The sequence below is a fragment of the Nelumbo nucifera genome, chromosome 5, assembly GCF_055504915.1.
Source record: "Nelumbo nucifera cultivar China Antique chromosome 5, China Antique-T2T, whole genome shotgun sequence".
In the NCBI taxonomy this organism is placed as follows: domain Eukaryota; kingdom Viridiplantae; phylum Streptophyta; class Magnoliopsida; order Proteales; family Nelumbonaceae; genus Nelumbo; species Nelumbo nucifera.
Window position 1 is genome coordinate 33,167,601 of NC_142653.1, and position 27,954 is coordinate 33,195,554.

The 27,954-nt window shown below is 37.9% G+C and overlaps 2 protein-coding genes across 2 annotated transcripts; one reads left to right on the forward strand and one right to left on the reverse strand.

Annotated features, from left to right (window-relative positions):
* Nucleotides 1–9,926: 9,926 nt before the first annotated feature.
* Nucleotides 9,927–10,844, forward strand: LOC104599929 (heavy metal-associated isoprenylated plant protein 47-like). Its single transcript, XM_088887271.1, has 3 exons — nt 9,927–9,977; nt 10,092–10,170; nt 10,345–10,844. Exons 1-3 carry the CDS (start codon nt 9,972–9,974, stop codon nt 10,725–10,727), a joined length of 468 nt encoding a protein of 155 aa, XP_088743397.1. The 5' UTR covers nt 9,927–9,971; the 3' UTR covers nt 10,728–10,844.
* A 5,817-nt stretch (nt 10,845–16,661) lies between these two features.
* On the reverse strand, nt 16,662–26,020 carry LOC104599927 (cellulose synthase A catalytic subunit 2 [UDP-forming]-like). The gene is made up of 14 exons (XM_010262682.3): nt 24,992–26,020; nt 24,080–24,275; nt 23,770–23,993; nt 23,561–23,663; nt 23,265–23,448; nt 21,451–21,717; nt 21,023–21,368; nt 20,343–20,480; nt 19,605–19,730; nt 19,097–19,309; nt 18,705–18,975; nt 18,413–18,609; nt 17,950–18,300; nt 16,662–17,626 (listed from the first exon to the last, which is right to left on the reverse strand). The coding sequence occupies exons 1-14, from the start codon at nt 25,070–25,072 to the stop codon at nt 17,042–17,044; spliced, it is 3,282 nt and encodes a 1,093-aa protein (XP_010260984.1). The 5' UTR covers nt 25,073–26,020; the 3' UTR covers nt 16,662–17,041.
* Nucleotides 26,021–27,954: the final 1,934 nt, after the last annotated feature.

Sequence of the window (27,954 nt, forward strand, 5' to 3'; positions counted from 1 at the left end):
GTATAATCTCCTTCTATAATAATTAATTATAATTATAATTTATAAATACGTGATGGAGCCATTACGTACAGACATTTAAAGCTTATAAACCGTTCATGGGTCTTCTTTTGTTTTCATCAGTTCCACATTTAAATAGGTATGTAAACTGCGGCGACAATCCATTCATGGAGGGTGATGGGGATATGCCGTTTTTGGTTATGAGCTTTTGTATGTTCATTAAAAAAATTATTTTTAATTGGACGGACCAGATCAATACATTAATTACTTATTAGGACCGGCCTGAACTTTTATTTGGCTTTGATTTGGCCTTAATTATTAATAGCTAGTGCCTTAACAGAGCATACGTACTCATATGTTAAGGTATCTGACGTGGCAGAATGCCCACGCGGGTTGATAAACATGCCATGTATAGACATATTGGACCCACTCATTTTTATACTTACTTTGACTATTTGTTTTTACCCATATTGATCTAGATAATAAAAAAACTGCAAATTTATAGGCAGTTTAGGGTTTCCCCTTCCCCTTGGTTACATCCATGAATGCAAGATTGGGTCCCACTTTTCCTGATCTCCTGCCCCACCAACTAGGGTTGATCGGCGATCATAGCCATCAGATCTTGCTATTCTTTTCTCTTTGTCTTTCTTAACGGGCTGGCTGTGCTAATTTAGGACACAATGGACAGGACTCAGGTGGGTTGCTACTTTGCAAGGATGAGTTCATTAATGGCCACGCCATGAGAGTCCTAGCTGTTAAACCAGTCTGGATAATCTGTCCTTCATACTATGAGTTATGGTGAATGTATTGTTTGCTAGTCTCACACAGACAAGATCATCGATCAACACTAACCTTTGCTTTGCTTTGCTTTGCATAGGCTGAACAGGCAATGCAGAGCTATGGAGGGCTGCATGGAAACTACGGATGGCTGAACGGGAACTTGGGACTGATGGATGCAAAGGGCAAAGCACCAGTAATTGATGACTGGGGGATGAATGCCCCAACCCAGTCTACGAGGCTACCATGCTTGGTGAATCCTAACATCATGAACAACGGGTTCAATTACTTCGCCGCCGCAGGTTGCTCTTCCAGTAGTAGTGCGCCCAGAAATAACGCAAGTCTCACGAATGGTTTCGGGCGATACCCGGGTGTGTTGACGCCACTACCACCCAGCAGCAATGTCTTTCCGACGATGAACAGCATCCATCAGAAGCCAATGGCTCGATCAGTGTCTGTTGGTTCTGTCATTAATATGCGTTGCCTTGCGTGTGGCACGACCAAAACTCCATTGTGGCGCCCCGGCCCCGGCCCCAAGGGCAATAAGGTGAAGCTTGTTACGCATGCAGAAACTGATCAGACGCATTTTTAATTGTTTGAACTAATGCCAATAAATCACAAACGATATTCCCCTGTTTGTAAGTTTTTCTATATGTTAATATATAACCTATTTGTTAATTTCTTTGTCTTGTCTTGAATTTCATCATCACCATCAGTTTCTCTGCAACGCCTGTGGAATCCGGTACCACAAGGAGTTGAGGAAGAATAGTGGCGCCAAAAAGTAAGGAAAAAGGCTTGGGGAATGACAGAAGCTAGCCCATCCAAAAACCATTAATGGTGGCGCTCCGCAGTCCGCAGAGAGGGGGAGAAGCTCGTCGGAGAAACCCGAGTTCTGAGTTCTGAGAATGGCGCTGTCATGTCTGCTATCTGCTTCTGTTTTTTGGATTTGGAATTTTGGAGTAATTTGTAGACTCTTTTATGAGAACGAGTGGTGATTTTGAATAAAGATTGGAATTATTTCCAAGACAACTAACCTCCCTTGCATGCATGTTTCTGTGTGTATGAAAATTTTCTGGCGACTGTTGACTTTTGATCGAGAAAGAGTTTCAATTAAGTAGTCATACGATTGAGAACCGTACTGTAAAAGAAGTCTTCCCGTAAGGCAATGTTGTATCTAAACCTTAACTAATTGCCTCCTTAAGGCTATGTTTGGTTGGGTGGAAAAATAAGAGAGAATTAATGTTGCCATTTGTCCAATCTCATGCATCAACACTATATCCAACCATTGCTCAATTCCGTTCAAGTTTTAAAATTAATATTGTTCAGTAGAAGCTGCTCGTAAACGAAGCGTTATTTTGACAACTTTGGAAAGAATTTCGTTTGCATGAATAAAGGGCTAAAAGAGGAATATTGGAAACTTTGGAAAGCTGCTCATCAAATGCCGCCGTTACTAGCCATTAACCCACTCCCATTCATAACTTCTCAGTATTAATATTGTTGGTGTCATATTAAGTAACCACAAGGGTATTAATGAAAATTTATAACTGTTACTGCTATAATACGGGAAAAAAATTAACAAGAAGAAGGCAACTAGTACTGGAAAAATAGTTGATTCGGCGTGGGATTTTAAGAGTTGAGATTGTAGAACACAAGAAGAACGAGTTTGGAGGAATAGAATCGCCTGATGATGATGATGCTGGCGATAGTTAAGATGATAACACTGAAATCTGAAGCAGTAAACCCTGGCGTGAATACTGCTGGCGATAGTTAAGATGATAACGCTGAAGTCTGAAGCAGTAAACCATGGCGTGAATACTGCTAGCATGGCGATAGTATGTAACTCTCTTGTATTCTGTGTAGTGTGTTTGGCTTCTGTAACCCCAATAAAAGATGAACCGTAGTGTTTCAGTGGTAGTGCTTTCATTCTCTAATTGTTTCCGTTCATTTCTTTTTCTCTATGGCTCTCATTCGCATTATACTAGCTAGGCTTGTTTCTCTGTCTCTCTAGTTCTTTTTCTTCTTTTGTCTCTGCATCCTAAAATATTTAATGTATCATTCAATTTTGTCCCTTCTATAACCATATATCCAGTGAACGAACTTCATTTCATGGATTTGGAAGAGAACAAGCCTCCTGCTGTCCTGCAGATATGGAAGAGCAGGATCTTCTCTGTATTATCATTAATTCCATTTTCAGTCTCTATAATGTATTATCAGTATTATCAACATTCTGACTCGATCATTTCACCACCTAGGAGACATATTTCGGTGTGGGAGTGAACATTGACCAAGTTAGCCTTTTGGGCACAGATATCCAGCTAATAATGGGCTGGTGTTTGGCCATAATCTACTCAACTTATGTTGTATTATCTAATTAGGCTAAAGTCAGGCCTAGCTAGTGAGGCTTTATGGGCCAAAGTATCGCGGTCTAGTAGTAGGGTTTTTGTAAAATGGGTAAAGTAATCCATTTACATTCACCACAATAGTCAATAGTCTGTGAATTGTGACAAATTCGGCTACAACTACCAATCCAATCCGTTAGACCATATTTTGTTATTTCTGTAGACACACTTGAACCGCCAATGTAGTGCAATATAAGACGCAATTTCTTAGAGAAATCATAAATATAACAAATGGAACCCGCCAGTGGCTACATATGGAGCTCCGAAACAATTTGTGCCCCGTAACCACCTAAATAAAATGAAATCTGATTGAATTCTGTTATTTAGTGTTCGTTCTTCTTTTGTTTGTAGCAGCAGGTAGTGGTAGACTTTGTAGTCTCTCGTTTGCGATGGTTTCTGTTTTCTAGGTCCTTGTGACCTCTATTGTTTAGAGCTGGCAATCGGGTTGGATCCGAGTCAGTCAATGTTGTGGGTCCTCCTCAAGTGGGGGCCTACAATCCTTTAATATAGAAAAAGAAAAAACCCTCGTTTTTTTTTCTATCGACGAAACCGCCGAATTCACCAAAGGGAAGGGGAAGAAAATTTTGGAAAGGGGACTGTCATCGGTTTTCCTTTGTTTTTGCAAACGGAGCAGGGAACCCTCGTCTTCTCCATTGTTCGAACTTCGAACTTCAGCCACCACCGATTTTCGCATCTATCTCCACCACTCCAGTAACAGTCACCGTCAGCCGCCACAGGCAGTAGCCAACGACGCTAGCCGTGTCTTCAACCTTCAACAAGAGAAGATTTCTGCTCACTGTCTTCATCAAATCGGATATCATTTGTGCTCCATTTTTTATTATTTTTCAGTATATTGTTCTTGACATTGTGGGCTTTAATCTGTACGGTCAAATTTTTGTTTCTTCGTCTCTTTTGGTTGGACTGTTTGTACCCTATTGTGGGTTATTTGGACTGTTTTTGGTGATTTCCAATAGTTGATTGTGAGTAGGGGCTTGTGGTGAATCCTTTTGTTTGGAGACACTTTGTTGTACTTATTATATCTTTATAATGGAGATTTTACTGGACTAGGTCCCGTGATTTTTACTCCTCACATTGAGGAGGTTTTCCACGTTAAAAATTGTGTGTTCCCAACAACTGGTCTCAAAGCCAGGTTATTTGTTTGTAGATTTGTTTGATTGAATGATGGAGCCTAATGATGGTATAATGATTAGTTTGAATGGCACCAATTACCACAAGTGGAGAGGAAAAATGAAAGATCTACTATTTGTGAAAAAGTTAAATATACCTGTTTTTGCTACTCAAAAACCTGAAAATAAATCTGATAAAGAATGGGCTTTTGAGCATGAGATGGTTTGTGACTTTATTCGACAATGTGTAGATAATAATGTTTTGAACCATATTGCTAATGATTCACATGCCAGAACCTGGTGGGATAAGCTTGAGACTTTGTATGCCTCTAAATCTAGGAACACTAAATTATTTTTACTGAAACAGGCTATGAATTTGATGTACAAGGAAAATACTCCTATTTCTGATCACGTAAGTGAATTTCAGAGGTGCTTTGATCAATTGTCTGACATTGGTATTAAATTTGAAGGTGAAATTTTGGGACTTTGGTTGCTTAATACTCTACTTGACTCTTGGGAAAATTTGCGCGACTTTGTCCATATCTGCTCCTGGTGGGGTAGTGACATTGGAATATGTAAAAATTGTTGTTTTGAATGAAGAAGTCAGACGACGAACTCAGTAGGCATCCTCTTTTCAGTCAGAAGTTTTGATTACTGAAAATAGGGGGAGAAGTTATGATAGAGACCGAGGACAAGGTAGTAGAGGTAAAAGTAAGGTTAGAAGCAAAGCAATGTCAAAGTACAAAAACCTTGAATGCAACTATTGTGGTAAAAAGGGACATATCAAAAGATTTTGTTTTCAACTGAAGAAAGACAATAAAGGTAACAAAGGTAAGCAGCAAAATAAAGATAATGACAATGATGATCGTGTTGCCACTACCACTGCAAGTGATATTGTGATTGTCTATGATGAGAATTTGATTAATGTTGCTTGTGATGAGACAAGTTGGATTGTTAACAGTGGTGCCTGTTTTCATGTTACATCGAGAAAGGATTTTTTCACATCTTATACTCCGGATGATTATGGGGTTTTAAAGATGGGTAATAATGGTTTGTTAAAGGTGATTGGCATTGGCACTATTTGTCTAAAAACAAATAATGGGACTGAATTGATTTTGAAAAATGTTAGACATTCGCTTGCATCTGATTTCTACCAGTGCTCTTGATGATGATGGCTATGTTAGTACCTTTGGTAATAGACAGTGGAAACTCTCTAAAGGTTCCTTAGTTGTGGCACATGGAAAAAGGTGTTCTAGTCTGTACTGGACCAAGACTTCAGTTTCCATTGATGGTGTGAATGCAGTTGAGTGTGATAACCCGTCAGGGTTATGGCACAAGAGACTTAGCCACATCAGTGAGAAGGGACTTGATTGTTTGGCCAGGAAGAATCTACTTTCAGGTTTGAAAGGTGCAAGGTTAGAAAAGTGTGCTCACTGCTTGAGTTGGTGCATTCAGATCTCTGTGGTCCGATGAAGATAAAAACGTTTGGTGGTGCATTTTATTTTGTTACTTTTATTGGTGATCATTCAAGGAAACTTTGGGTTTATGTCTTGAAAAGTAAAGACCAGGTAATTTGTGTCTTTAAGCAGTTTCAGGCTTCTATTGAGAGGGAAACAAGGAAGAAACTGAAATGTATTGGCATTGATAATGGTGGTGAATATTATGGACCGTTTGATGAGTATTGCAAGCAACAAGGTATTAGATACTAGAAGATGCCCCCTAAGACTCCTCAGCTTAATGGCCTGGTAGAGAGGATGAACAGGACATTGATGGAGAGAGTTAGATGTTAAAGTTGTCTGGATCTTTTTGGGGTAAGGCTTTATATACTAATGCACATGTCATTAATTTATCTCTTGTTGCTTTGCAAGCTGATGTTCCTGACAGGGTGTGGTACGGAAAAGATGTATCCTATGACCACTTACATGTCTTTGGTTGTAAAGCATTTGTGCATGTTCCAAAAGATGAAAAGTCCAAGTTAGATGTCAAGACAATAGAGTGTATCTTCATTGGCTATGGTCATGATGAATTTGGCTATATATTGTACGGTCCAGTTGAAAAGAAGCTTGTAAGAGGTCGTGATGTAATTTTTATGGAGGATCAGACCATTGAGGATATTGATAAGGCAGAGAAATCAGAGTCTTCGAGTACTGATGGGTTGGTTGATCTAAACCTAGTTCCTGAGACATATATGCCTAGTGTAGTTGAGTTTGGTAATCGTGATGATGGCCATAATCATATTCATGATGATTTGGTTGAGGATAATGATGATGATGTTGCTGATGATATTGATGCTTCTGCCAGTTGTGCTATTGATGAACCTGTTGCCCCACTTAGAAAGTCTTCTAGACAACATATTCCCTCTACTCGCTATTCGTCTAATGAATATGTGATTCTCACTGATGGGGGAGAACATGAATGCTACAAAGACACTATGGAGTCTGAGCACAAGAAAGAATGGATTGCCGCTATGAATGATGAGATGAAATATTTGGTTGACAACCATACTTATGAGCTGATCAAGTTGCCTAAAGATAGGAAAGCTTTGCAGAATCGATGGGTTTACAGGTTAAAGGCTGAGGAGAATACTTTCAATCCACAATACAAAGCTAGATTAGTTGTCAAAGGCTACCGTTAGAAAAAGGGAGTTGACTTTGAGAAGATTTTCTTGCCTATTGTCAAAATGTCTTCTATCCGAGTTGTTCTTGGTTTGGCAGCCAGTCTTGATTTAGAGGTTGAGCAGATGGATGTAAAAACTGCTTTCCTTCACGGTGATTTGGAGGAGGAAATTTACATGAAGCAACTAGAAGGTTTCGTGGTGAAGGGTAAAGAAGACTATGTCTGCAGATTGAAGAAAAGTCTATATGGGTTGAAACAAGCCCCGAGGCAATGGTACAAGAAGTTTGAGTCTATTATGATCCAGCAGGGATTCAAGAAGACTACCTCAAACCATTGTATTTTTGTGCAGAAGTTTTCTGATAATGACTTCATCATTTTATTGCTCTATGTTGATGACATGTTGATTGTTGGTCATAATTGTTCTAGAATTGACAGGTTGAAAAAGGAGCTTAGTAAGTCTTTTGCAATGAAAGACTTGGGACCAGCAAGACATATACTTGGCATGCAGATTACTCGTGACAGAGAGGCCAAGAAGTTGTGGTTATCTCAAGAGAAGTATATTGAGAAAATACTTCAGCGGTTTCATATGGATAAAGCTAAAGTCGTAAGTACACCTCTTGCTTTATACTTTAAGCTTAGTACTAGACAAGCTCCTTCTAATGATAAAGAAAAATAAGGCATGCAACGCATTCCTTATGCATTTGCAGTAGGAATTTTAATGTATGCAATGGTTTGCACAAGGCCTGATATAGCTCATGCAGTTGGTGTTGTTAGTCGTTTTCTATCCAATCCAGGTAGAGAACGTTGAATTGCTGTGAAGTGGATAATGAGATATCTCCGGAGTACTTCTAGTTTAAAACTTTGTTTTGGAATTGGAAAAGCTATTCTTTGCAGTTATACAGATTCAAACATAGCTAGGGATGTCGATTCTAGAAAGTCTACTTCTGGCTATTTGATTACCTTTGTAGGGGGAATTGTGGCCTGGCAGTCTAGGTTACAGAAGTGTGTTGCATTGTCTACGACTAAGGCTGAGTTCATTGCTATTACTGAAGCATGTAAGGAGTTGTTGTGGATGAAAAAGTTATGAACTTGGTTTCACTCAACAGAGGTATGTCTTATATTGTGATAGTCAGAGTGCTATCCATCTTGGCAGGAATCCTACTTTTCACGGTAGATCTAAACATATTGATGTGTGGTATCATTGGATATGGGATGTTCTGGACTCTAAGTTGATAGAATTTGAAAAGATTCATACAGATGATAATGGTTTACACATGTTGACAAAGAATCTGTCGAGGGGAAAGTTTGAAGCTTGTCGTTTGATTGTCGGTTTGGCATTTGCCTCCACTTGAGTCGGAGGGGGAGTTTGTTGTGGGTCCTCCTCAAGTGGGGGCCCATTACCCTTTAATAGTAAAAACCGACGAAACTGCCGAATTCACCAAGGGGGAGAAAATTTTGGAAAGGGAACTGTCATCGGTTTTCCTTTGTTTTTGCGAACGGAACAGGGAACCCTCGTCTTCTCCATTGTTCAAACTTCGAACTTCAGCCACCACCGATTGCCGCCTCCATCTCCACCACTCCAGTAACAGTCACCACCGGCCGCCACAAGCAGTAGCCAATGACGCCAGCTGTGTCTTCAACCTTCAACGAGAGAAGATTTATGCTCACTGTCTTCATCAAAACGGGTAATCATTTGTGCTCCGTTTTTTATGATTTTTTAGTATATTGTTCTTGACATCGTGGGCTTTAATCTGCATGGTCAAATTTTCGTTTCTTCGTCTCTTTTGGTTGGATTGTTTGTACCCTATTGTGGGTTATTTGGACTATTTTTTATGATTTCCACTAGTTGATTGTGAGTAGGGGCTTGTGGTCAATCCTTTTGTTTGAAGACACTTTGTTGTACTTATTATATCTTTATAATGAAGATTTTACTGGACTAGGTCATGTGGTTTTTACTCCTCACATTGAGAAGGTTTTCCATGCTAAAAATTGTGTGTTCTCTTGCCTATTTATTTTTGGTGTCATCTTAGTATTATCTATTGTCAGTATATTTTTTATGTATTCTCAACAGTCAAGGCATTTGCAGGTCTTTTTGGATGGATCACCTTTCGGGTTGGATTGGTAAAGATTAGACCATGGCCCTAAATATTTGGGTTAGGGTTGATCCATGGATTAAATAGGTTTATGATTCAATCAGCCACTTAGGTCAGCTGATTTTTTACCAAGTTAAAGATTTTTTTACCAAAATATGGATTTAACCATTAAACTCAAAAGATTTGAACGGTTGAATCGTCCGGATCAACACCGGTTTGAAAAGTGTTGTTTTGAAAGTAGCTAGGTCAGTTGACCGTGACGCGTGATTTGGACCCAATCCGGCCGAATAATTTTGTGGAAGGGTTGGCCGGGTGAAAGCATCTTCAAGCTCGGATCTCTAGATAGGGGATCCTAACCCTCTTTTTCGGGTTGGGTTGACTCGTTACCAAGTCAACAATATATAATTATATACAAGTATGTCTCTCTACCTATTCTTTTTCAAAGTATTTCACACATTTAGAAGAGATGTATGGTTAACATCTCCACTTGATTTTATCTTACCGATCGATCGAGGGTGGCCCACTGATCCAACTGTTCGAATTGATAGCTAACTTTTATCTTCATTGTCGATGGCTGGAGTTTGGCGTAGCATATGATGTCATAGCTTATTAACTAATAATAATATCTATATACGTTGGAAGCAAGTTGAGTATCGAAACACTAGAACTGGACATGTCAACTTAGCTAGGTCAAGCTCGGATCACTAGATAGGGTTGACTCGCTGCCAAGTCAACTATATATATAAAAGTGCTGTTTGGACTTGCTGGGTTTTGAGTTATTTGACATGATTGGATTGACTAGAATCTAGAGATCTGTGGGTATTCCCTATAATTACGCATTTATGCAACCATACAGTACTCCCCACTCCCTATATATATATCAACTCATCAAGCCCTGAGGAAGATCAGAAAGCTGCGAGAACCCTTATCTTCTTGTTGGTTTTCTTTTGAGACGACCAAATATGAAGGTAGGAGTAGTCTCTCTAGGAATGTGGTTGATGTTTTATCATATCCCAGTTTGCTTTTTGAATCGGTCGATTATTCTGGGCTAATTTTGTTGTGTTGATTTGCTTGTGCAACAGCAAAAGATCGTTATCAAGGTGGATATGCACTGTGACGATTGCATGCACAAGGCCATGAGGATCGCTGCAGAAGCATACGGTGTGTATCACTTCCAAACCTGATCTACTTTTGTGTTTTATATATCAAAGTAGATGGGTTAAAAAAGACCAAATTGTTCATACATATATACTCTCATTCACAAGTACAAGTGCTTAAAAAGCAAAAAACAGTAAGCTTTTCATCTCCGTACGTTGATTGATATGTACTATGTAGGTGTGACCTCGGTGGCGCTTGATGACTCCAAGGAGAAATTGGTGGTGGTTGGAAATGAAGTCGACACCACCTGCTTGACCAACATCCTGAGGAAGAAAGTTGGTTACGCAGTCTTGATCACCATTGAAGAGGTCAAGCCACCGGAACCGAAACCAAAACCAGACGATTGCCCCAAATGTATAATCGTATGTCCACCGGGATGTTGTTGTGTTATTTGTGTTGGTGAAAAGGAAAAGGTTTGTCTCCACCAGGATGTTGTTGTATTATTTGTATACATACAAAGGTACAACCAGCACCCGCACCACCCTCGCCATGGCCACCTTCCCCACCTTGCCCTTATAATAGATGCCCACCAGGATGTTGTTATTGTCAAGTCCAAGTGACGGTTAACGACATAACCCAACCTAATTGATCCATCATGTAATATCCTCAACTGGGGGGGTTGTTCTGTTCACTTGTATAACCGTAGTGGTGGAGGAGGAGGTGGTGGTTGTGGCGGTGGTGGAGGTGGTGGTGGTTGTGACGGTGGGGTGTCTCTAATGTACTTGTTTTTTTTTTTTATGTTGTAACATTTTACATGAATAATGTGCCATTTTACTTGAATAGGTCAAGTAATTTTGTAATATGAATAATGTGCCATTTTACTTGAATAAATCATTGATATATAGGTCAAGTAAGTGGTTTTTAATCTTTTGCCCATCTCCGCATACCTCGCTGTGATGGGGCCTTACCTAATAAGTATTTCTCTAGAAAAACTTAACTAAGTAATTATAATTACCCAGATAAATAACTTAAAGAGTATAAATGCAGGGTAAAAATCTCATTAGTAGTGGATGATTTGGGTCTTACTTGCCCGGCCCACCATGTATAATTCGGGTCATAGAGCCATCATATCTTCTTATTTCTCTTTTTGGAATTTGGGTTGCGTATTCCGTACTTTAATTCCATTCTCGTATTGGTTCAAAGATTATTCACTATTTAATTGATGAATGGACCGGTCGGATGCATGGCCCGGATCTTTCATATTCAATTAGATGCCACCTTATAAATTTTCTGAACCGTACCTGTTAGGATAACCGAGTAAACCGGGTGGTTTGGGTAGGTTGATAGGACGAGTCAGAAGATTCTACCCCAGATCGGATCGTCAATTCGTCGTTAACCTTTCCTTTGCTTGGTCTATACAGGTAATGCAGACTCATGGGGTGATGAACAGAAACTATGGACTATTAATTGAGGATATTTCTGATTTCCTTGAAAATGAATTAATTTCTAATTTCTCTTAACCGCTGAAAATCATTAATTCCATTTTTAAGTGAGTTTCGTACATTGCAAGCAAAACTAGAACCAAATGAATTCCATCAATTTCACGTGGCACCCAAACAGGATATATAGTATCTTAAGTAATTTAATATCTGAACAGCCTGCAAATTTGTGATACCAAATTGTGTTTAAATTAATACTAGCTAGCTAGCAATTAATAGTGCAATAAGATGCTGATTAATGTAAGATTTGCTTAGAAATATATGTAATTATGAGCTATTAATATGTTTCTATTTTTTTTCTTTTTTTTGGTCTTTAATTTCTGTCACTATGTAACGCCTGTGGCTTACGCTCCAACAAGATGAAAGAGAAAAAGGTTTCAGAAATCTAAGTAAACCCAGTGTTGACGTAGGGAGGGAGAGAGACTCTTTGAATAAAACCCATATTATAGGAAGAGAATCCTGGTTCTGATGTCATTTCCAAAGAGATGTATGCCGAGCAAGTTTAGTGAATGAATTGCCCATTTTGTCCTGGGCTTTTGTCAAATTTTAAATGGGCTTGGCCCAAAGGCCCACCCACAGTGTAAATGTTAATAGCCCATTCGAGTTGCATGGTTTCACCCTTGTGTTGAAGAATTTATATAATATAGCTTCTGGCCTGGGCCAATTAGGCCAAGCCCATTCGAATGTTAACAAATGTTTCAACCCAAATTGCAGCCAAAGCAAGCATTTATACATTTGTATTAGTCCAATATGCATTGTAAGTTTTCAACTTTCTTGTTGTATTATTATTATTATGATGATGCACATCATGAGGGAGTAGGTCATGTGGGACTTAAATAAGTGGAAAAAATGAATGAAAAAAAGGACTATTTATTAAATGAAAAGCTAATAATAGTAATATGTTGATGATGGTTATCCACCACTACAGAAGTGTTTATGTTTCTCTTTTTAGGCATTGTCCATAGCTATCAATAATAAATCTGCTTTCCATGTTTTATCGATTGCTTTTGGTTTGTTGGTAGATTTATGGTAGCTTAATTTAGAAATATTCTTGGATATACATGCATGAGCTCCACCACGGTTGTTGTAGGTCGTGGGTGAGGGGTGGGGTCTGGTACCAGGGCCGGCCCTCTGGGGGGTTTATGGCTTATGGCCTATGGGTTTGGGAAAAAAAAAACTTTCATCTCTCTTGCCTAAAAATAAAATAATAATAATAATAAAATTTCTATTTCTCTCTCATTTCCTATCAAACCAAATATGGCCTTAAGGAAAGAAAAATAAGGCTAAAAGACTATTCATTTATTTAAGGAAAAATTTCTTAAACTATCCCTACTATTTAGCTAATGCCAAGATGTAGCCTTATTGTTTATAAATTGTCTTGGAGCATCCTTATTATTTCTCACAATTGTTATCACCGTTAAATCGTAATGGTTTTATTAAAATATCGTTTATGCCCTTCTGTAAAGTTGAACCAGAATTCGCTCAAAAAGAATATTACTATATTAACCCTCAATTATTAACTATTAAACGGGTGGGCGATCCTATTAGCTTCATGCATAAAAGCTAAACCCTTCGTTGTTCGTTCTGAGCACTCCATTACCGCTACAACATCCGGCCAGTGATCGTAAACTTGTGTCTATAGGTAAGATAGAAGAAAACGATGTTTAACACAACATATACGAGTTTTATGGTTTTTAAACCTCAATTTGTAGAAGAAAGCGTTGTTGTTTTTAAACCCTAATCCTTTCGTCTTACATGGTTCTCTTATTGTCAATATTTTGTGTGTTAGATTCGATGATCGTATTACCCAAATAAATCGAAGACAATACCTTCATCCTTGTCATGTTGATACATGTGTGATGTAGGTGGTTCAAAGAGGGTGATCATGACCAAACCAAAAATGCCCAAACCGAAAAGGTCCATTTTAAACCGGTAAAGCGTAATCGAAGAATTTTTTGAACAATATACCCATTACGTGATGTCGCATGTCAATGGCCCATGACGAATAGTTGATGGTAGGGGAAGTTTGTGACAATTGTGAGAAACAGTATGGGTGCTCAAAGACAATTTATAAACAATAAGGGTACATCTTGACAGTTAGCTAAACAGTAGGGGTAGTTTAAGAAATTTGCCCTTTATTTAATTAGTATTTCTTTTTATTTCTTAATTTTAAAGGCAATACATTGTGTTAAGTGTTATAATCCTAATTGGTTTCATATTTTACAAGCTTGTTAATTATGAACCTAACATCCTCAAGGTATTATATTTTGGATGCCAAAGTGAACGGATAAATTTTCAAATTTTGATAATTTTGGAATGTTTATAAATTTAAATATTTATATTATTGCAAAATATTTTAAATTCATATTACTTACTTTTATTAAAGTTGATTTTATCTCCTAAATATAAATAGTTAAAATCCCAAAATTTCCCAAAGCATTTAAAAACTTCAGCTGAAATAAATATAACAAAGTTTTTTATTAGGGGTGCAAGTTAGGCCAGGTTGAGGTCAACCCTAACCCAACCCAAGCTATTGAATAACTGAAACCCCATCTGTAACCCTAGCCCAACCCTAAGGGGAAATTCATTCATTAATTCTCAGCAGTTATCTCTTGTACAATGTTATCATTCAAGAAAATCATGTACAGAGAGGGCCACGTTCTACTTCTAATACAAGAGATAAATTTTTGCCAAAAGTTGGTGATCAAGATGCCTATGTTCTTTTTTCAAATTTATGTGGGGTTCATGGAAAATTTATTTTCATCACCCATCTTCCAGGCGAATAAGTAACTTTCCCACATGAGGGGAAAGTTGCCAACACTTGGATGGGATAAAATTGCCCCTATCAATAATGGATTTTTATGATTAAAATAATCATTGTCTTATTTACCCGGGAAATAAAAGAGCATGAGTAAATGTACTTACCTGGGTAAGTGTTTCCTAGTAAATACTTGCCCAGATAAGTGCATTCACCCAAGTAAATAACTTCCCGAAAAGTGAAGAGCATGAGTAAATAAAAGAGCATGAATAAATGCACTTACCTGGGTAAGTGTTTCCTGGAAAATACTTGCCCGGGTAAGTGCATTTACCCAAGCAAATAACTTCCAGAAAAGTGAACGGAGCTTTAATAATAAAAATGGTGAAAGACTACAGTGGTTCTAAAGAACCCACCAACAGGCACCTAAAAATGTTCAGTGCATTACCTTCAATGAAAATGTGAGTCACACCCACTTCTAATGTGAATTTTTCAGATCTTCAATAGAGCCAAAGCTTTCATCGAGGAGAAATAGAGATGGATACATATATACATACATAACTTTTTGGATGCATAATTGCATCATATATACGTTAATACTTACATTTATAGATGTGTTTATATAATATTTTGTCATACAAATAAGACGTTAAGTCAGGTTTAGGCTGTTGGGTTATGATTTGTCAACGCCACAACCCTAACCCTAACCCAAACTTTAACTTGCCCCAGCCCAACCTGATTTTTTCAAGTTGGGTTTGGGCTAACCCAGCCCAAGTTGCGGTCCTATTTTTCATCTCATTCTGGCATTTTCTGAAATAACTAAATTTCAAAACCATGATCACCCTGATATCTTATAGGGATGGTTCTGTTCTGATTCAACAGAAAGTGATAATTAGGTTGGTACTTGGTCAACCCCGACCAGCCTTCTTTGACCTGTTGACATCCATATTCATGATAAGTTTCTACCAGGTCAACCAATATAAATTAGCACACAATTGTTAATTGAAGCTATTTTTTGTTGAAATAGGCAAATCTTAAAAATGCATGCGCGAGAGGTTGTTTCCAGAAACATCAAATTGGTGTTTCTTCAAGGTAAAGTCCAATCATTCTAGTTAAAGTAACTCTCACATGTGATGCGACAACATATATCCTTCATCAATTTGTATTGATCAATCCAAAACGTTTCAGCTAGAAACAGCAACGATACCAAATACAACCGAAAATTTATTTGATTCTAAATTCGAATTTAATCTATTTACATATACGGATCAACCTATTTGATTGCTTGCATGTAAAATGAAAGAAAATGAATGATTTTCATGAAAAAGAAATTACTCATTTCCAAATTTTCTAATGCAAGATAGAACAGAATGGTGAAATGGGCTTCCTGTATCTGAACTCGTTTATATTGTATACATGTAATGGCCGATTGGATGAATCTTAGAACTTAGATAGGTGGAATGATATAGAAGGATTCCGTGGCTAACCCCAACTAGTTGAGTAATAGAATTAGAATGACTGAAATTTGAGAAATTTTATTTACTGTATAAAAGACTAGAATGAAGTAATTTCATTGCAGATTGTTGAAGCACCTACAAGGGTTTGACAGCCAAACGTGAAAGTAAGTCAAAAACATAAGATTTCACTGGTCTCACATACTGCTCTGGGCTCAGATTTTGAGCCATCATTCTAAGCAGTGCTCTCAAGTTTGATTTGCCCTTCTTGCTAATCCTGTTTTTTTACCTCACCCTCTTTCCATTCTTTCCAGCCAGTTGTCCACCTTTCTGCAAATAAAATTCAAGGATATCGGTGCCCTGATTCCAGAATCAAAGTCCAAGGCAAGAAAACTGTTGCATGTTCTGCTTTTACATATCACGGGCCTTTTGCATTACACAGGGTGTCAACAAACACAGAGATGGGTCTACACAAGTTAAACAATGAGATGGCCGAGAGGTCGTCAAGACCTTAAAAGGGTTAAGGAGGCATCCACCAAAACGCCATTAAGACCATTTCCACTCAAAAGGATTAGAATTTTGAAGCCTAAACTAGTTTTCCATATATGATACAGGTTTTTGATGACCGACTCTGAAACCTTATAATTTGAAGTTAAGATATCCATGGTTTGATCGGCAAACCCATAGGGTCATTGCATGATTGCATCTTCAGTACGCTTAGCACGCACCAAGTCCTTTTAACTTGACGATACACAGAAATTCCAAAATTCCAAGTATTACAGTGTTTATAAAGCGTCGTAATAATAAACCCAGAAGGAAAATTGAATGAAAACCAAAGAAGGAAAATAAACAAGGAAACGCCTCTATATATTCAGCCCCTTGTTCAGAGGGGAATAAATTATAGTTCTAAACATCAAATGATCTACAATTGAACAATGTTCTTTTGGGATTGTAGACAGGCCCTCTGAAATCAACCCCATCTAACCCAGCAAAAGACGCTTGTAAAAAGAATCAATGAAAAATTTTGTATAACAAATATTAATTCGTCAGCTCCCGACCCCTTCATATCTACACACCATCTCGCCTTCACCTCATCTCTATGATGATTTTCACCATGCAAAATCATCTTGATGTGTTTCATCTTGGTTTTGAAGATTAGCACTCTTCCACAACTCACAACCAACCTCAAAATGCAGCTCAAAGCATCTAATCACCGTCCATGAATCTCAGTCATCACAATTCAAACCACAAACTTCTAATACAATGCCACCTTTTGCGAGGAATGGGTTGATCCGAACCCATAAAAGTGAGAAAATTGAGGCAAGAAGAATTGACCAGACTACAATTATGGTTGGCACTCTATCCTGCTTCCCCATTAACCCCTTGAGGAATGGATAGAGATGAACAATGACCCAGAAAGCAAAAAACAATTTACCAAACAGTGGCCCCCATGATTCATACCCATTGTTGATGGCATCTGAAACTCCAACCACGACCCCAATTATGTTGATGATCAGTAACGTCATGGGTGGGATCAACAACGACGTCCATTTGAAGAGGTAAAGCTCTGAGAATTCACCATCATCTCCTGCTTTTGATGTAACAGTGAAGTTTGTGTTGACCCCGGCTAAAACCTTGAGCAGACCCTGGAACAGAGCAAAAAGATGCGCGGAGACACCACCAATCACCCAAAACTGCTCATTTCTCCACCAGTCATCTATTTGAACGCCTCCCCACTGCATCTCAAGGATACCTGTTGCAGCTATGGATATGAAGAGAGCCATGAATATAATGCTCGCATAGTTGCTAATCTGCACAGGACAAAAAAAGTACACAATGTGAGAGGAGTTTTCATGAAAATTTATAGTGAAATAGCCAATTGAATCATCAATAATAACTATCTAAATACTAGACCAACTTAATGAGGCATAGACAATAACTCTCGTTAAGACAATAACTACAGGATTCAGATTAAGCTTTCAAGTTATAAGAGGAATCAGCAGACGGCAAAGTCTGCTAGCATTTGAACACTGTCAAACCACATGGAAGTGCAATTTGTAGAAAAAAAGTATAAGAGTTCAGACAATCATTTTCAATAGAAAACAAATATTTAAAGAGAAACAATTGGAAGTACCTCAGGGACAATGAACTTTCCGGTAAGGAGGCACACAGCAGGCAATGTACAATACGCTATCAAAGGAATGGAAGTCAAAGGATATACAACCGCATTTATATAGTTAAGTCTCTCCAACCATTTCAAGCCACATCCATAGCCATACCAGATTGGACAATGCTTGCTTAAGAAAATTTCTACAGATCCAAGAGCCCAACGAAGAACCTGATGTAAACGATCTGACAGGTTGATAGGAGCTGACCCCTTAAATGCAGGCCTTTTAGGCATGCAGTATACAGATCGCCAGCCATGGCAGTGCATCTTGAAGCCTGTTAGGATATCCTCTGTAACGGAACCATATATCCAGCCAACCTAGTTCAATTATGAAAGTTTTAGGGGACAAATGATCAAAATCTAAGTAAGAAAATCTCAGGGAGCTTTTTTGTGATTCATTTTTATTACATGGTCTATGTAAATCACCCACCTCTTTTCCCCATTCGGTTTTATCTTCATAACCACAGCTAATTACATGGATCGCTTCTTTCAATAGGGATGCAGAACTTGCTCCATTATGAACACCACCACTTTCTAGTAGTGTGTTAGTTACAAACACCGGAGACTGCCCAAACTTTTTCTCAAGTTTATTTTGAGACATGAGGGATGATTTCTCACTATCTTTTCCTGCCAATGGAGATTATTTGGTAAGATAACATGTTGCTACATATAAAGAATCACAAACCTGCAGTCAAGCCAATTTTCTTCAAAATTATCCTTACCTTCAACTCCCTCTTCAATATTTTCAAGTGCATGTATCTGTGTTGACGCTTCTCTGTTCTTAATCTTTTTCTTTCTGTTCTTTGGTTTTATTTTCCTGTTCTTTCTGGACCCACAACAACAGCAACACCATTTAGGCCAACAGTTGCATGTCTTTCCTGGGGGCTTCTCTTTTACAGGGGCATCATATCCATAAAGAGCTTGCCTTCTGAAAACACACCCTGTTCCAACGTAGATTGGTCCCTGGATCCCATCTAGACCCTTCATGTTAATCTGTTTTTAATTGAAAATAGAGTTAGTATTTCAAATAAAACAAAAGAATATATAGATATAGATATTGCATGTATGTGTATGTATGTATGTATGTATATGCGTACAAAGAAGCTTTACATACATCAAAAAACACAACATTGCGATTTGAGTATCTGTCATGACGATCAATTCCATCAAACCGCTGAGGAAACTGCACATAGCAGACTTTCTTTCCAGATGTGGGGTCCATCAAGAAGCACATGGCCTCTCTAAGGGCCTTGCTGTTGTTTATATAGTGATCACAATCGACATTCAGAAGGTAAGGAGCGTTGGAAAGGACTGCAGAGACCCTCACCTTCAAGATCCGACATACCCATTAATTAAATATTCAAGAAAATCTAATAAAATCCAGATCGCTAAATTCTACATAAAGGCATAATAAAGTGCAGATAGTCATTTATTGATTAGGACAAGAAGCGGAAGTTAACACCAATAAAAATAAAAAAGATTTGGGCTTTGTCAAAGCATTCATATCTCCAGATTAGTAAAGTCCAGAAACTGTAGTTGATCAATTAGAACAAGAATTTGGGGACAAGGGAAGACTTGATCAACAGCAAAAGATATCAATGAGAAAAGAATTTGAACTATACCAAAGCATTCATTGCCCCAGCTTTCTTGTGGTGATCAAATCCTGGCCTCTTCTCACGAGAAACATAAACCAGACGTGGTAACATATTTCCTTCAACATCACGCACACCATTTTGCCCAAGAAATACCTGTTGCAGAAAAGCAGATCAACAGAAGATGAGAAAACACTGCCAGCATTCATATCTTTGGTTCAATAAAGATACCAAAGCCAGCATGGATACATGTTACTCGACATGTTTGTTATTTAACAGATTTTTCCCAGAAGTATGTTGCAAAAATAATGCTTGTCAGCTTGTGCATGATTGGCAGATACCACATCAAACACACAAACACAGTCAAACTTGTCAAATTAAAAGGAGTTGTAACCAATTTTCACATTCTTCACATTTTACAGAACTCCTATTCTTCTCTCAATACACCAAAAATGCCACAAGAATAAAAGAATTGAACAGCTTCTTCAAAAAAAAAAGTTTTTCACGTTTTTCAGAATGAAATAATGTGACATTTTTCTTTTGAAAAAGGTGAACTAATGTATTGGATTAAAAGAAACCCAAAAAAAATACAAGATAGGGGCCCATACACTGAGATCATGTTGGAAGGAAAAATAGCCTCCAAAAAAGGATTAATAAAAGAACATAGAAAAGGATCTAATAATCACCCAACTGGATAAAGTTTTCTCATAATTACTGGCATTTGAGCCCATAAAGAGCACAGCATGGTAGAAAGAAATAGCCACTTACTTGGATCATTCCAGGATGATCTCGTACATTGTTCCCTGGCCATGGAGTTCCATCCTGCATTGTCCAACCTTCTTCAGGAACCTTCTGTGCCATTGCAACTAACCCATTTATCCGAACCTTGAACTCTTCATATTCTCTCTGTAACAACACAATGACGCAATCAGATGAAAAACTTTGGTGTTGCTTTTCACCAGATATTTGGTCTGTAAGTGAAGGAGAATAGGCATTAGAGGGAAAGATAGAGTGAATTTCCTAATGGAGGGTGAAAGGATAAGATGTTCATGGATTCAAGAAGTAGTGACTAGATTGTGCCCTCTTATTTGGCATTATTGTGGAGGTTTATTTATGTTGACGATTTTGATAACAGTAGCAGGTTTCTTTTGTAATGAATTGATCTGGGCTATGGGAGCTAGTATATATTTACATATTCTGTTAAGGCTGTATTGGATTCAATCTAATAACTTTTTAGCATTATATATTAATGTACAACAAATTTAATAACTTTTTTTTAATTGGGTGTCTCTCAAAAAAGAAAAACATAATTAAGCAATCCAATTTCCAAATAGGAAATACCCTATCACTTTGTCAGTAGTTTTATCATTTTCTTGTCAATTTTCCTTTTTTATTTAATTGAGGCAACTTTACAAGACAAGGAATCAAGGAAAATAATGGATGCATACCTTCATCGCACGCCGTTCCCTCACAAAGGTTGGGTGGACTTTGTCTTTCAAATAGTCAATCTTCTGAGAAAAATACCATTCTGGAGCACGGGGCTCAAGATTGAACTTTTTGCAAAATGGGACCCACTTCCTGGCAAACTCAGATGTCTCAGAAAGAGCTTCAAAAGTAAGCATAGCAGCACCATCATCTGAGACATAGCACGAGACTTTGTCGACTGGATAATCCACAGCAAGGATGGATAGAACAGTGTTGGCAGTGATGAGAGGGGGCTCCTTCATAGGATCAACTGTACTTACAAATATGTCTATGTCAGCCAACTCAGATGGCTTCCCTTCCTTCTCATACCTATAAACAAATTTTAAGTTTGAGGTAAGATGACATAAACACAGAAAAATGAATACACAAAATAAGAAAGGGCCCAAATTACCTCAGTGACAACCGATCAAGATAAGTTTCCCGCACAATAGGATACCATTTGGGGAGTTGATCCAATATCCATGAAACCGCAAACCATATTTCACAAATAATGGATGTAAGCCACAACCCATATGCATCACGGACTGGGTGGAGAATTCTATAATGAAAAAAGAAACCAAGAATCACAAGCCTAAGTACAATTATCATTCTGTATGGATTTATCTTGCTTGAAGGAATGGGCAATTTTCTTGAAAGTGGCTGCCTCCCTTCATCCGTCCTGAAAAATAAATTTGAGACATTATAATTTATGTGTAAATATTTGACATTCAATAAAAAGATTTAACAGAAATAACTTTTCATTCATTTAATTTAGCTTCAGATCATGACGTATTATTTCATTATGACTGTAACAAAACCAACAATGGTGAAAATTCTTTTGATAGTTTCTCACAAGATCTGAAAGTCATTGGATCCTTACCCATGAGGTCATAATCAACACCAAAGTGAAAATTTCTTAATAAGGCAGGAGAAGCAAATATCTCATGGGCTCAGATGGATCATGGATGGACCCAGCATCTTCCTACTTCAGTTTGCAAACATCTCTATAATCTTCTAGCAAACTAGACATAAAGACGCCATACTTTTTTTGGTGATTCAACATACTTGAGGTGCATGCTGATTTGATTTGGGACTGTATCCAGAAAAAAAGGTGTAATTAAGCAGAAGCAAAATCCTTCCAATTACAGAGGATCACGTTCAACCTTTAAAACTCAACCAACCACAGTTATAGGGTTAGGTGTGGTTCTTTGCCCTCCATATTCTTGGGATTACCTCTTAAGGTCAACCACATACCAAAGTTACTCCAGAATTTGTTGGTTGAAAGCAATGCTAGTACCCATCCAAGGGTAAAAGCTAACTTTGATCTGAATTGATTCATTTAATGTTCCAGCTTATTGCTCGTCCATGTTCTTAATTATGGCTTATGTGCCTAAGCCTAACACTTGGAAATGTTCAGCGGAACTTTTCTACTTGTGGAGTGGTCCTAGATGGGTACCTTCTAAGAGCATAGAAAACTGAGTCCTCATCCTTTTTTACTTTACATTGTAAAGAAATAAATATCAACTTAATGCTGTATATTGGTTCTTTAATGTTCCAGCTTATTGCTCATTCATGTTCTTAATTCTGGCTTATGTGCCTAAGCCTAACACTTGGAAATGTTCAGAGGAACTTTTCTACTTGTGGAGTGGTCCTAGATGGGCTCATCCTTTTCTACTTTACATTGTAAAGAAATAAATATCAACTTAATGTTGTATATGGTTCTTTTTGTTTGTGGATAATGTTCATAAACAGAAGCATTTATTTGTTGTTCTTGTATAATTTTTCAGCATAGCTATTACACTTACTTTAATCACATGAAGAAGCACATTCCTTTACCACAATCACCTCTCACTCCTTAACTAGAAATAAATCAAAACTGACACTTTTGGCTAGATATCGTCTATGCATGAGATGATCAAGATATCTGGTGTTTTAGTCTACACTAACAGATCCTGAACAAGTTCACTGAACTGCTTTTAAACAAAGAAGAGACAGAAACATCCAGTAAATCTTAAAGTTAATAAACTAGCAATTTAAGTAACTAAAGTTCTCAGTCTGACAATAAAATATTCATTTGGATGCTCAAACAGTTTAGAAATCTCTGAAACTAGAAGCAAAATGTTACATTAAATCTTGAATCATACTAATTCAGGGATATAAACGTAAAAGAAAATGCAAGAAACAGAAAAAAAAAAAAAAAAAAGAGATATCATTAAATACACTTACTTTGGCAAATCAGGGTCATCTGGATCATCTCCATCATAGTTCCCACCATTATCACCTTGGTGTTTAACCACCTGCAATTTATCATGTTGCCTTTTCTTCCACTCCTCCATTCGATCCTTCCATGCAACACTCCCATAACCGTATACTGCTAGATCCTTTTTAGGATCCATTGGTCTGGGTTGCACTGTAAAATTAACACTACTAAGTACAGCATCCAAGAAAGGAATGAATTGGCAAATCAAATAACATGGAAATGGTAGCATTGAAGCAGAGCCAAATCAATCCAGTGAACTTACAAGACATTGATGAATCAGGAAATGGCATTGGATGGATTCGTTTTCCACCACCCATAAAAGGGGGTATAATGAGAGCATGTCGATCAGAAGAAATCCCAGCGTCCTAAACCAAGATCAATCAAATTCAAATGTCTAAAATTGCAGGTTTCAAAAAAAAAAAAAAAAAAACAAAGCAAAACAGTGCATCAGACAGTGCTTAACCAATTTACCTCTTGGCCATAGGTCAGGAGAGGGATGTCCGGACTAAGAGAGGAAGAATCAGGATTTGACGGCACAGATGCATTGGCGTAGGAGCCACGACCCACATTAAGGCGAGAGGAGAGAATTGCCTCGGCGGTCTGGTGTGAGTCCATCTCATGACTCCCAAAATCAAACTCGTTTTCCAAGTCATCAACACCATCCTCTTCTTCATCTCCATCAACCCTGGCACTGCCTGCAAAGTGCATGGCATTTTAACAGTGAAAAAACCAAAGTTTTCGGATTGGAGATAGCAGAGAAGAAAAGGTTATAGAACCATACCTTTGATGCGCTTGTATCTGGTTTTGCATTGAGGGCAGATCTGATTGCCCTCTCTTCTCTCATACTCGTAGCAGGGCCGGCACACAGGGAAAGCACATTCATTACAGGCAACAAAAGGCTCTCCGTCGTCTGTAATTTCCACCTCATCTCCACATATCTGGCAAATTTGCCCACTCAATTCCTTCACAGACTTCACCTGTAAATGCACAGAACCGAAGTCTCAAGAAGAAGCAGAAGCAGAAGAAGAAAATAGAGTACACTAATTAGGCAAGGAAAATGAGCTGATTTGCTTTAAGAAAATAGAGTAAACTCCAGGCATTAGAATGGAACGCACAAATTCCCTTTTATTTCTTTGTTTTTTTTTTTTTTTGGTTTTTTTGTGGGTGCGTTGAGTTCTAGACTAGTTCAGGAACAACGTCTACTGTATGAAGTATGAACTCCACAGATTTTGCCCCTGACTCAACAAGCTGACACCTTCAACTATACAATGTTAAGCTTGAAAAAAAAAAAAAAAATCCTTTGCAGAGAAGTGTATCCTTCTCCAAACTAAAGCGGAAGCAAGCACGAAAAACTGGAGCACAGAAAATTCTCCCAACAAATACAAAACCAAAAGTCCCACATTAATCAACAACATCTTCAAGCCTTCAAACCCAACACCAGAATAAGAAACATAGAACCAGAAACCGGCATTTCGCTCTCTATCGGAAGAAAAAGGAGATTAAGAAAAAAGAAAAAAGTCAACATAAAAAAGTTGAAGGGAAAAAAGGGACAAAAATGTATCGCATTTCCGATTAGACCAGATTGCTGAAGCTTAAATGAGCAAATGGGCATCCTCTTATCATCATTTGAGCTCAGAAATAAGGAGAACAAAAGCAGAAAAGAAGTCAAATGAGAGATTTTGGTGACTCTTACTCGTCCAATCTCATCGGCATTGATGACGACGAACTCATTTCTATTGTGAGAACCGGCAACAAGTCGACCTCCTGTGTACATGGCGCCAACCCACCACCCCAGACCCAGAGACCTAAACTCCTCAAATCAAAAATCCCACTTCACAAATCGGTCTCTCCCCTACTTTCATCACTCCAGAATGCTCAAAAAGATTGCCTTTTCCCTTACCTAAGTTTCTTCAACCCCAAACTCTGTTCATGCACCCATCACAAGAAAACCCAATCTCGTACATTAAAAAAAAAAAAGACGCAGAGGAAGACGAAATAAATGCAGGAATAGAATACAAATAAACTATAGAGAAACCAGAAAGACTCCTCCTCACTCCTCAGCAGAGTCTACTATGCCTTGAAAGACCCGTTTTCTCACAGATAAAACATTGCGATCTGGCTGATGTCGAGCGATGGCAAGGGCCAAGGAGTAGTTGTGACTTCAGAGAACCGATGACGCGTTCAAGGAGATCATCGAGAAAGGGAAAGAATCTGACAGCGTTGAAATTTCAACGCGTAAGCGAGAATCAGACGAAAATGGGCAGAGCAGCGGCGATCGAGAGACGCATCTATGTAACCGTGTGTCATGGCTCATGAATGAAACCCAGATGATGGTGGGGCCCATGCCGCGCCCCACCACAGCTGGTGGTGTCACCCGTCCATGGAGGAAAGAGAGACCATTTCGGGATTTTTTAGATATATTCTCTTTTCTCTCTTAGCTTAGGTTTGCTTTTTTTTTTCTGTCCGTCAGTCTCACACGGTTTTGGTGTGCTTTATCCTTTATAGTTTTTATATTACTCTTCTGTGTATGGATTTGGGCTCAAAAGTTCTAAGTTGATGCATCACTTTCTTCTCAATTTATAATTTATTGTGATAGTTTCTTTTCTCGTGAGAAATTAATTATCAAAGGAGAAAACCCGGGTAGGATTTTCTTCGAAAGGGTGGAGTGCAATCAAATTCTTGGACCAGGTCAGTATGAACTGGAAATAACTGGCATAGAACAAGAAAGAGTGGAGTACTGGCTGGAGCCTGTATTTGGCTCAATAACAGCACTCAAGTGTTATACTCCGTACTGAATTGACTTGGCCAATTTTGTTCATCAAATATTGAATAGAGCAACATTTGTTCATCAAAGCTAATAGCCATAGTTAATTAAAGCGCAATTGGTATCATAATTCGAGTTGCAGAAAGTGATAAGCTGGGCCTTTAACTTTTGACATTTTCCGCTAATTTCATCAAAGGTTAACTGAGATTATTGAAACCCCACATGATGGGTTTGTGAGCAAGAGGTCACCTGAATGTCCAATTTGTCCACCACAAACAAATACGGAGTAAAGGAGAATAATAGAAAGCATAGTCAGAATTCAGAAACATATTGAGAGAGAAAAATCAACGAAGATTCCCTAGACGGGTTGTCTAGTCTAGTCCACTACTTGTTTCAGCCTTCCAAGTGGAAGCAAAGGCATGATGATTTGACTGGTTGAAGCCATGGATCAAACAAACAACTCAAATTTCCCTAGACGGGTTGTCTAGTCTAGTCCACTACTTGTTTCAGCCTTCCAAGTGGAAGCAAAGGCATGATGATTTGACTGGTTGAATCCATGGATCAAACAAACAACTCAAATTTCACGTGTTTATCGTCCAATCTACACCTTAGAAAATGCCAGCTTTCAGTGGCTCTCTTGGGCTGAAAACTTTTCTCTGAATGGACTGGAATTAGCCATCTAAGCCTTTTGCCACCACCCACCACCACTAAAGCAGATTCTTGGGTCACTTGACCACATTGCCAGATCGTTTGTCTGCCAAATTCATGATCCATATTTGTTCTATTGGGATTTCCAATTCCTATCGGGTCTATAGGAATGAAGAAGAATCTCCTAATAACTTTGTGAGAAGACACCCTTACTACTGAATAGGGCACATCCCATTCTTTCATAAAATGGACACCATTCTTGGTGAAAGAGAATGCTGTGCCCCCTTTATGAAAAATAGGGGGGCCCAAATTTTTCTTCTAGTCATTATAGATATATGAATCCTGTTTCGTCATTCCATTATGTTGAATGCCATATCAATTGTTAAATTAGAAACTTTAGCAAAAGCAAACCTTTATTATTGAAAACCCCATTAAATTTAATAAATCTTCTTTTAGTTTTAACGAAAGATTTATATGAGTTACAAGTCAGGACTCAGGAGCTGTTTGATAAAAGGTGCAGTGGCTGAACTAAATAGCTTATTGCTTTGCCTTTTGGTGAACTAAGTCATAAGGTTATGAGCTCCTTAATGGTTGAAGAACATGAGTTTTTTTTTAATGCATAATACTAATTAAATTATATTGACCCTGTTAAACTAAAACAAGTAAAATTAGTTACCCTTTAGCTTTAAGCTAAGGGTATAATGGCATTGGCTAAATGGCTAATGCTGGTGCTATTTTAATTAAGTTTTAACCACCACCATGAAGTCATGAACCCTTCAAGTCTGACTATCATTTTTATACAACGCATGGCTGTATTGTCAATATCATTAAAATTACATTCCAACTACTCAGCCCGGCATGCATGTGAATGCCAGTCCACCATTGCTGATTATCCAGAACCACATTATTCTATATGGATAAAATCAATAGAAATTATTATTTAGCTAATAAAGAAAATTACAAAAGATGTAAAGATATGCTAATAGGATTTCAGCTATAGAAATTGACAAAATAGAGAGGTTGTTACATTCCCCCATCATAAGCTTTAAAAATTAAAAACAAAAAAAAAAAAAACTTTATTTGTTTGTTGAAGGATACAAGACAATAAAAAGAATGAATAATAGAAGGAAAGTTATATATATAGCCAAGAAATGTGAGAACAAAATATTGTAGAAATATCTTAATGTCATTTACTTACTCAATTTGAAAAAATCCCACCACCAAATGGCTCCATCCATTGTTCT

Bases quoted from the DNA above. Each gene is read 5' to 3' on its own strand.
- LOC104599929 (XM_088887271.1), top strand. The intron at 10,171-10,344 runs GTGTGTATCACT...TGTACTATGTAG, and splicing joins GATCGCTGCAGAAGCATACG to GTGTGACCTCGGTGGCGCTT.
- LOC104599927 (XM_010262682.3), bottom strand. From the start codon at position 25,072: ATGTACACAGGAGGTCGACTTGTTGCCGGTTCTCACAATAGAAATGAG. The intron at 23,664-23,769 runs GTAAATTGGTTA...ATCTTGGTTTAG, and splicing joins TCCTGACCTATGGCCAAGAG to GACGCTGGGATTTCTTCTGA. The intron at 18,301-18,412 runs GTGGGTGATTTA...TAATTGAACTAG, and splicing joins AAACCGAATGGGGAAAAGAG to GTTGGCTGGATATATGGTTC.